Source organism: Cimex lectularius, unplaced genomic scaffold (genome assembly GCF_000648675.2).
Source record: "Cimex lectularius strain Harlan isolate CLEC.00 unplaced genomic scaffold, Clec_2.1 scaffold45, whole genome shotgun sequence".
Taxonomy (NCBI): domain Eukaryota; kingdom Metazoa; phylum Arthropoda; class Insecta; order Hemiptera; family Cimicidae; genus Cimex; species Cimex lectularius.
The window spans coordinates 1929751-1939907 of NW_019392634.1; the positions used below are offsets into that span (position 1 = coordinate 1929751).

The 10157-nt window shown below is 35.8% G+C and overlaps 1 protein-coding gene across 1 annotated transcript; it reads left to right on the forward strand.

Annotated features, from left to right (window-relative positions):
- Window positions 1-397: 397 nt before the first annotated feature.
- LOC106662709 lies at window positions 398-9389 on the forward strand. The gene is made up of 4 exons (XM_014386947.2): window positions 398-463; window positions 3529-3619; window positions 6226-6282; window positions 7789-9389. Exon 4 carries the CDS (start codon window positions 7834-7836, stop codon window positions 9355-9357), a length of 1524 nt encoding a protein of 507 aa, XP_014242433.1. The 5' UTR covers window positions 398-463; window positions 3529-3619; window positions 6226-6282; window positions 7789-7833; the 3' UTR covers window positions 9358-9389.
- The last annotated feature ends 768 nt before the right edge of the window (window positions 9390-10157 follow it).

The window sequence follows — 10157 nt, forward strand, 5'->3', positions numbered from 1 at the left end:
AGTGAACGATTAAAGAATTACGAAATTTATAACATAATGCAATTGTAAGCATATAATTAATTTGTATTTATGTAAGTATATTTTAATTTGCAGTGAAACGTAATAGTTAATGAGAGGTAACTGATAAAAAAAATGACAATTGGATATCGTTTACCTTTTCATTAAATTATCACCACGACCCGATAATAATCGCTAACAAAGAAATCTTAATGATCGATATTTCGAACCGGATGGATCCTGAATGGGGAAATAGTCACTTTCCATATCCATCAATGGAATACTGTGAGAGATGGCTGTTCGGTTTACTTGTGAATCAGGGTGTGAGTGGAGGGAGAGATGGATGGAGGATCTGGTAGGGAGGGCCACCCTCAATATCATCCTTCGCCTTCTCTCCTACACGTTCAGTCCTTACTCGAACCCTTACACAACACCAAGGATTATTATTCTCTCCATCGGATAACGAGTAAGTGCACTTTTTACATTTGTTAGGTAAATCTTTGTCGAATCCTTTCTATATGTTGTGTATGCCAAGAGGATTTTTTTTATATTCACTGAAGTTTTAGCTTTGTGTTGGATGGTTTTGGTTAAAAAAAAATTAAAATTTGTCTATTTTTTTTGTATTTTAATCGAACTTCTTATATACAAGAAAATATCTCTAAACTAAAATATGCTATATTAATAAATTCATGCATTTTGTTTTAAGAAATCATAAACAACAGACTATACTCTCTTCACATTAAATATGTCCTAGTATGTAAACCCTGTTTTAAAATAAAATAGATCGGAATTGAAAATATTTCGATATAGTTAAAAAAATCACTAAGAATAATTTTCAAATGAGCTATTAAAATTCAGCTATGATGAGGACAAACAGACAAGGTAGATTTTTTTTCTTTGTGTTCTAGAGACAAAAATATCAAAAAATCTGTTTCTTATCGAGTAAAATTAATTAAATAAATATTCAGTAATGTTAATTATTTTAATATTTAATCGAATTATTTATTAAACAGTTGTAGATTCAATCGATTAATTATAGTTCAATTGATTAATTAAAACAAACATGCTTTAAAAGGCTGACAGCTGTTCCAGCAGTTTTTGTCAGTTTTGAGCTTTAGGCAATGAAACGTCCTAAAAGTATATTTTGTGGTCAATCAACCAAAACCTGAACTAATAAACAACAGTGACACTTCCTATTAGTCTGCGATGCTGACCCAGGAAATGGCATTGTTCTTAAAAACTGCATTGTCTCCCTCTCGCCACAGGTGTTCTAAAAAAAGGACTAATTGGAACACATAAATCATAATTGTCATAATTAACCTAGAAACGTAGTGCATGTCAAATAGGATGTGACAAGAGCTTTGCTGACTTTCGTCGGCAGACTTTCTTTCAGGCCGGTTAGCGAAATCGCCCTTTTATTGTTCACGAATTAATTAGGGCGTTCCATATTTCCCTTTGTTTTGAGGTGGCTGTCTTCCAGAGCCGTGAACCTTGCCTTCCTTGTCAAAATGGTGAGATTGGATTGTCATGTGGGAAAAATTAAGATGGCTATCAAACAATTTACACGGGCTCTCTTTATTCATTTACGCAACTTTTATTTATCCTCGGTGCAAAATTCACGAAAACCACGTAAAATCACCATTTAAATACTGCTAAATCGACTCTTGCTTCGCGTTTTCATAAAATTTTCTTACCGATTGCCAATGGGTCAAGATCATTTCCGGTCATTCTAGCGACAATGGGTCAAAAGCCTCTCCCAAAGTCTTCTTTAGGCTTTAGGCTGTTTTCTTCTTTTTTAGGGGGGGCGTCGGTGGCCGCAAGGTTTAGTCTTTGACACGGCGCTCATCACTGTAAGGTAAAGGTCCCGGGTTCGAATCCAGCGGCCCTACATTCGAACCCGACATACTTACAAATGGGCTTTTTTTTTTCAAAAACACCGGCACCCCGAGGGTTTATATGACCTCTGATGTTGCGAACCCTCGTTAAAAAAACACACACAAAAAAAAAAGTCTTCTTTATTTATAGAACAGCCAAACTCTTCTAGAAACCTAATTTTATTTCAAAACTATCGATTTCTTAAGAGCTTTAGGCACGCTTCAGTTGAGTGAAAGTTCGACCGCAATTGTGGCGAATCATCCAATCTCAAAGTCAAGGCTTACACTGATTTCTAAGCCCATCTCAAAACGACCAACATTCCAATCTTCAGCACTACATAATAATTTTTAATTTTATGTGTTAAAACATACAAGTTGTGTGGCATATTATGTTTTGAATAACGATCAAAATTGCGATATAAATTTTTAAAAATTATTCTAAAAAGAAATTGATCCTCCAACGAATTTCATACAAATAAACTGCTCAAAACAAAAAATAGACAAACAAAGCAAAACAAAATTTTTGAAATGGCAAGAAGCAGTTTATAAGGGCGGTTTTCCATTTGTGCCAAGATGTTCAAAATAATTCAAAACTTGACTTTTTTTTGCACGTGGAGTGAAACTTTTGTCGTGTATCTCTGTCTGGTATAAGTGCAAAGCAAGAGACTTTTTTGGGCCTTGACCCGGAAAAGGTTAAGGCGGGACACACTTCTGTGTGAAAACACAACGGGCAAACAATGGAAATATTAATTCGTGATTCTTTTCATTAAAACCCCTGGGATGATGGTAGCTCTTCCTTCAAGGGCCTTTCTATCTATCAACATTGGCATCGGCAATTTTACCAGACGTCATAATTCGTACAAAGCGGATTGATCGAGTCCGATTCAACAGATTTCCTAAGTCCACAAATTTCTTTTAGAGCTGTTAAAATAAATATTTTTAAAAAAAGAGGCTAATTTTATTATAAATTATCAAACCTATGGTGAAATCTATATTTTCATGAACACAATCGGTAAAATTGTGTTCAAATAAATTTGTAAAATGGTAGCAGGTCCGAATTTCAGATTTTCTATCTGAAATACATTGAAATGTTTTATTCAAATAATGTCCAAGTTGAGTTATTGAATGTACATTTTCTCACACAAAGAAAATGCTTATTAATTAAACTAAATGGAAGGAACTTTAAACAGGATAAAATATATATTATATATACAAAAACCTAAGTTATTGTTCTACAAGTTACTACAATAATGTAATAAGGAAACATAATTGAAATTATTTGAATTATGCGAGAACTGTTCCATAATTATAAATATAAAGAAAGCTATTTAAAACGAAAAAAATATCGTAAAGTATCGAGGGTATTTTTTAAAATAATAAAATAAATAGCATAAATCTAAGAATTTATACCTTTATATGAAATTTTCACTATTTTAAACTAGACTTACCATATACATAAAGGGGGCTGAATTTTATTTTGATCATTCCAAAATGCTGAACCACTGTGCTCTTCGGCTATTCAAATCTAAACAAGTAGAAACGTATTACTTTTGTATATATGTATTTATATAAATGTCGATTGTTTTTTGTTAAAAAAATGAAGAAAAAAAGATTTACACACGCAGATGTAAAATGTTGACGCTGTTGGTGTTTTTAGGTCAGAAAAAGTAATCGAGAAGAGACTGAACACCCTGGGCAGGATACACCCAATGACCAAAAGTGTTCGAGGCCTTTTCCCAGGAAAAAGAGTAAGTTTTAAATTCCGGATAGTTTTTATTTCTTTATTGCAACAACATCGGTTAAAAGAATTCCACCCGCTTGATTATTTTCCACACAAAAAGATTTTTCTCCCGAGAAAAGCACAAAGGTCTCCTGTAAAAATCAAAGCGTGTCTTTACAAATACCATATATTTGACACTCCGCTCTTTATCAAATAAGTGGTGCTTTCGGGTATGACAAGGATCAGATTACTCCGAATACTGCTATCTTTCTGCTGGAATAAAGCAGAGCAACGTGCCCGGTCCAATCTTCTATATCTGTTATACCACAGGTTATACCACTAGGTCTACAACCGTCCTTGCATCTTTTGCCAATGACATCGCTTAACTACCCTGTAACACTGATCTGCAGAGACATATCAAATATATAGCAGATTATTGTAGGATAATGAAGATAAATGAAAACAATTGCCTCGACATTTCCACTCCGAAATAAATCTCCTCTTACAGTATGCGTTCGTTACCTTTGGTTCCACCTTGACCATGCTTGACATAGAATCATCATACTGAAACAGATGCTACTGTCTACTCTACAAACTTTTAGAACTACAATCCAAGATACCTACGAAAACAAGCTTGCAATCTGCCAAACGCTGATACAGCTGAATCGAACATAGGTATAATGATGGGGAACCACTCCGTCTTTCACTATCCAACATCTCCAATCCTATCAGTCTAAAGTCCTCAGATCATTTATAAATGCTCCAGGTTTACTAACCTCCACAACCACCTTAAAATCCCATTTATCCAAAACATAATTCCAAAAATTTCCAAATTCCCGATAATCTATCTCATCACACCAATAGTCTCGCCCAAGCATTATCCAACAGAATCCATCCGTACAATACCGCAGTCTCCTGAGGAAATGGCCCCATACCTCATTTCCGAGTAGTAGCCCGTGAGGTTTATTTAGTGAAGTAAAGTGGGAGAATAATATTGATTATTTTCTCCCCTCAAGGTGGAAGTTGTATTTATTAGCGTGAATGTACTTATTAGCGTGAATATGTAATGTGGGAGTTTCGATGGGGGAATATCGAGTACCCATCGATCCTCAGGGTGTACTGGTATGTAAATTGGAGTATTTAAGAATGAGTACGAATGGGTTTCGAACTGCATGCATTGGATTGACCCTAGCTGTTGACAGCACCCTCTCCCGGAGCCCAACTCCTGTGGCTGGATTGATAAGACTGAGTTCTGCCTCTAGACTGTCAACACCGATTAACGAGTCATTTACTTAAATAGCAAAAGTTGGAATTGCCAGTGGACTACAAAAAAGCGAATAGGCTCAGCTCGGCACATGTTTATATGTTGGTACATGTGCGGATTTGAGCCTATATAAATCCAAAATCAATGTAAATATGTAATTAGTTGTAAATATGTTTATCTATCATAAAATTACATATTGTAACCAAAAATGCAGATTGAACCAAAATATTGCAATATTTTCAAAAAATCTTTTTTTTAACTGTACAACTGTTTATACTGTATGATAAACTGGGATTATTTATGCAGAGGTGAATACACTAAATCTTTATTTTTTATTATATTTTTGTTTGTTTATGTTTAGTTTTGATTTTTCAACTTTTATTGCCTCATAAGAGTTTTGGTCAAATCGATTGTCTGGTTTTTTCATCCAGGTTTAATTTTTAATTTAAAAATTCCTCTTAGTTCTAGTTGTTCGTTTTTCTTTTTTGTCATTTTCTTTAGCACTTTACGTTTATATTTTTAGAGTAGATGATGAGTGTTGGTATGCGAGTCGGTCAACCCAGGTTGAACCGGCATAAGCTCACTTATTGGGTCCGCCTTCACTCGCAGGTTTGTTGAACCGACAAACCCAATGACATATATAAAAAAACTATATTATCTTATATTGATAATACTGTTGTTGTTATTTTATTCTGTAAGTTGTTGTTAAAATTTAGATTCCATAGATGTGAACAACTAAAAACAAGGACATACAAACCCTATAGCCAGTTCTCAATGAAGCTGCAAAATGCAAAACGCGTTTGATTAATTCAATTAAATAACTTTTAATTACTATAATTACAATTAAATAATTTTTTACATGTTGAAGCAAAAAAAAAACACAGCATAAACAATATAGAACACAGTTAAAATATGATAAAATTTAAGAGCAGAATTTTTTTCTTAAAAAAAATTGATTGGGTGGAATTTTTGTGCTTGTCGGAGATACAATTTACATTGGATGAAGGAGCTGTATCGATTTCGATTAAAAAAGCAGCTGCTGTTGCCGTCCTGGACCGTTCACGCTTTGAAAGGTCAAGGTTCCACGAATCACTTTCTTTCGGATGTTTTTCCCACCGTGACCCATTTATTTTACGTCGGTTGCGGATCGTATTTTTAGAAATTCGAAAGGGAGTAATTTCAATGTTACGAGTAAAAGTGTTGTGGATTTTTTTTGCTGGATATTCCTTTCGGAGAAAGTCGCCTTAATTCTAGTTTCAACCTTCACTTATCGTAATACATGAATAGATGTAAACATTTTCAACTTCCTTTCACCCCCTTCATCCCGTCGGATGTTATATTTTCGACTGATTGTTTTCCTCTCGTTTCAGATCGTCGCGGAAGTGTCGGTCGTAAGTGCTGAAGGAGAAAGAAGAAAGAAGACTCAAGTGAGTTGAAAAAAAATACTACAAACAGAAATTGTATAAACTTGATCTGTTTTAAAGATTATAAAATCTTCTAAAAGTTTTAACTTTTCTGGGCCCGTCTATTCTCACTAGCCTGTACGTTATTTTCATACGTTTTTTGGCAGTATTCCAACTAGGAAGACCGGAGAAAGCCGAAACGGTATGAGACAGCGAGATTAGACGGATCCAGAAAAGTGACCAGTTGACAACCAGCCCATAAAAAATTACCTAACGAATAATCCACAAACAATGTGAAACAAATGTATCCTTTGTTCGTAGTATTATTAAGTCGAAAATGATTTTAAAAAATTATTTTATTATTAACTTTAATATTAACTATTTATTACTACCTACCTTTTTTTAGTTTTTTTAAATAATTTTAATTATAATTTTTCCAACTAAAGCGAAGTACTACAGATAGAAAATAGGTATGCTTCAGAACTGAATGTTTGAAAGACGGCGCTGTGCCTAGGCTAAGCCATGCTGTCTGCCCTGTGTGACAAATTTAGTATCCGCCCCGGATTATTTTTTTTTAAATTTTGGATAGACAAAGACAAAAAAGACAAAAATAAATTTATTTGCTGTACATTGAATATATTATTTTGAGAAAAAAATTAAATGATGTTTGTAGAACAAAATAATGTAAAATGAACAGCTTGATCTCTGTAAGTTTAACTTGTGGAGCAGGAGTTAAATAGAGATAGACCAACTTCTACATTTTTATATTCTTAAAAGTCGATATTAGACTTTAAAAAGTTATTCTTTTTGTAGAACTTTTTTTAACGATATCTCAAAGTTGTTTAACAGAACGGGAATTTTGGCAAACGACAAAATAAGCGGTTAAACAAAGGAATAAAGAAATCTTTTCATGGTCCATAAAACATCCGAGAAAATGAGCCCGCGAACCATTACAGCCGAAAGTGGATCTGCGGAAAGTGTTTCCATTCCGGCCACTTTCTTTCTCCCCTCTCTCTACCACAAGCACCGATTGTTTGCATAGAAAATGACATGCTTCGTTTTGCACTGTTTTTCTAACTGTGTCAATTTGCTTTTTTTACACATCGAGTTGTACTGAATTTGCACGCCGTGAAGGCGTAACTTTAAAAATGGCACTGTTAGATTGTGCGGATCTCGTGTGTTTCTATGTAAAGTACAGACTCGACGGAAACGGTTCTCTTATTGTCTACAAGTTAATTAAGCCGTAAAGCTTTGTATTATGGTTTATGGGACAAGCTCTTGTTTAAAAACAGTACATACCCTACGGTAGCAATTAGACTTATATGATTATAAATTTGAAAAGGAGGAGAATGTTACTAAAAGAAGGTCAAAGAATTTATAAATAAATTAATAAATAATGCGTGTTTTCCATACAGAAAACAAACAAAAATTCTTGAAATCCAACTAAATCAAGAACAGAAAACTTTTTTTGTAGTAAACTATCAATAAATTGAAAATGTTCAAATCTAATAATTATTTTTTATGTTTTAGGTGAATTCCCAGTGATGAGATAAAGTTCTTATTTAAAATTAAAAAATGGGAATTTTGAGCATAATATGCATTGCTTTTGGTCTCATCCAGCTGGCCATAAGCACTGCTGAAACCTTTGAGACGCCTGTTCACCTTTACAAACCTCCTTCGTCCCATAAATCTCCAAAAGAGCACATTTTGATCAATGTGCAACCGAGTGATAACAAATCGACAGATAGGCTTGAAAACCGAGATTATTGGAAAAGGGAAATCGTCGAGATCACAGCAGGCGACCCGACTACCGACAGCACTTTGCACGTTCCGAATTATGGGATAGATTGTGTGAACGAGAAGGAATGCGAATCGGTCCGCGCGGAGACGACACCGATGCCGACGTTCAGGCCTTACTCTCAAGAAGAGCTCAACGTCTTTCTTAAAAAGTACGTCGAGACTAACGGCAAATATCCCGACCAGCCGACGAATAAACTGGCCAACCTTTACATGGACGAGCCCGTCAACGTTTTAGAAGGTTCTAAAGAGTCGGGTAAAACGCAAGAAAAGTCGAAATCGTGGCAGTTGATGCAGGCTCACGCCCACAACCACCCTTACGACGACAAAACCGGATGGGTGACTCTCGAACCTATCCCCTGGTCGGCGAGCCAAGTGCAGAAATGGGAGCCGAACAACCGTCCACAGACTCCACAGTGGGAAAAACCCGGATATCAACAGCAATACCAACAGCAAACGTCAAGCCCTCCGTGGAATAAACCTAATAATAAATGGCAAGACAGACCGTGGAGCAATAAACCGACTTACGAGTACCCTTCGAGCCCCAAACCCCAGTCCAACTGGAACGACAACAAGTTCAGCAGCAAACCCTCGGGGTGGCCGAGCGATAATTGGGGATCCAGTTCGGACATAATAACAGACGGGGGTCCGTCGCATTTCCCCAGCGATCCTCCGAAGAAGCCCACTTGGTACGACAGGCCCCACACGGAAATTGTGTACCACGAAGGAAAAGAACCTTACCAACCCAATTCCAACCCTTCAGAAGGGGACGGACACTGGGTCCTTTTGTCGAGCACCAAGGGTTACTCAGTCCCGCACAGAAACAGGGCTTTCCAACGGGCCCTCTTGATCAACTCGCAGTCGCCCACGAAAAACGGAGTTCCGTCGGTAAAATCCCACAGGAGTGTTAGGTTAACGGTCCTTCCTCCTATGAACGGTACAAACACGACGACTTCGCACGGAGGCCTCCTGGAAGTCGAACAGACGTTTCAGACGGTAGACGAGGCTCAAAGAGAACACGCTGCCAAAATGTTGCGCTTAGAAACTGTCAACAGGACATCGTCCGGGCCGCCCCCGCCACCCCCAGTCGCGGCGAAGAGATCGGGGACGGCCGTCAGGGTTTACCCTATTAGATCTCCGCAGTCGCAGGCCCGCGGAAACGCCGTTCTGGCGGCGGTCGGGGCCGGGATGGTGCCCGCGACGATGGCCATGCTCCTGCCCATGGTCCTCGGAAAACGACGTAGGAGGAGCATCGAGCATCCCTTCAACGTTTTCAGACCCAATCATTTATTTAACGACTAACATAACATAACTTTTTTACTGCTAATGTACAAATTTTTAACAATGTATATTTATTTTTAGATTGTATATAAACAATTTTTTTAAAATATTTTTTTGTACAAGTTTTTCTACTTTTTTAAAAATAACACTCAGGATTTGTCTTATCATTATGTTAAGCCAAAGATGTACATAAAAGAAATTTTTATCGTCATTTGTATTTTGACATTAACTTATTATATATTTAATAAACGTTTACACATTATCCAGTCGATTTAATTTTTGTCGCAAATTAACAAGAAAACCCTAAATTAAGAGAATTTTATATGTAACCAGAAATATTTTATGGTGGCCAATTACAACGGATTGTCTGTTAGTCTGGATAGACTGTTGGTAGCGCTTGAATTAAATAAATGTCTCTTGTATTTTTATGTTCAAAATTTCTAGTTTGTTTAAGTTTCTTAATAAACATAAAAAAATCGTACATCATTTAATGTATTATGTCTGATTTTATTGTTATCTTTATGTTTTACCAGTACACTTCTGTGATCTAATGTTAGATGTTTCTAATTTAGTTTTCAGTTCGTTTTTTATACTTAATATTGTTACATTTTATACTACATAGACTTTTCGTTACACTAACTTATTTAGTGCTAATATTTTAGTAAATTTTTATAATGTTGAACTTACAGAAGGCTTGGCAGTAAAAAAAAAGATCGTTGAAAGTTTTTTAAATAATAGAAAAAGCATCTAATTTTTATCCAAATTAACTTATGGATCATTGATCTGGTGGACCACAGCTCAACACAAAGTGGCTACTCAAT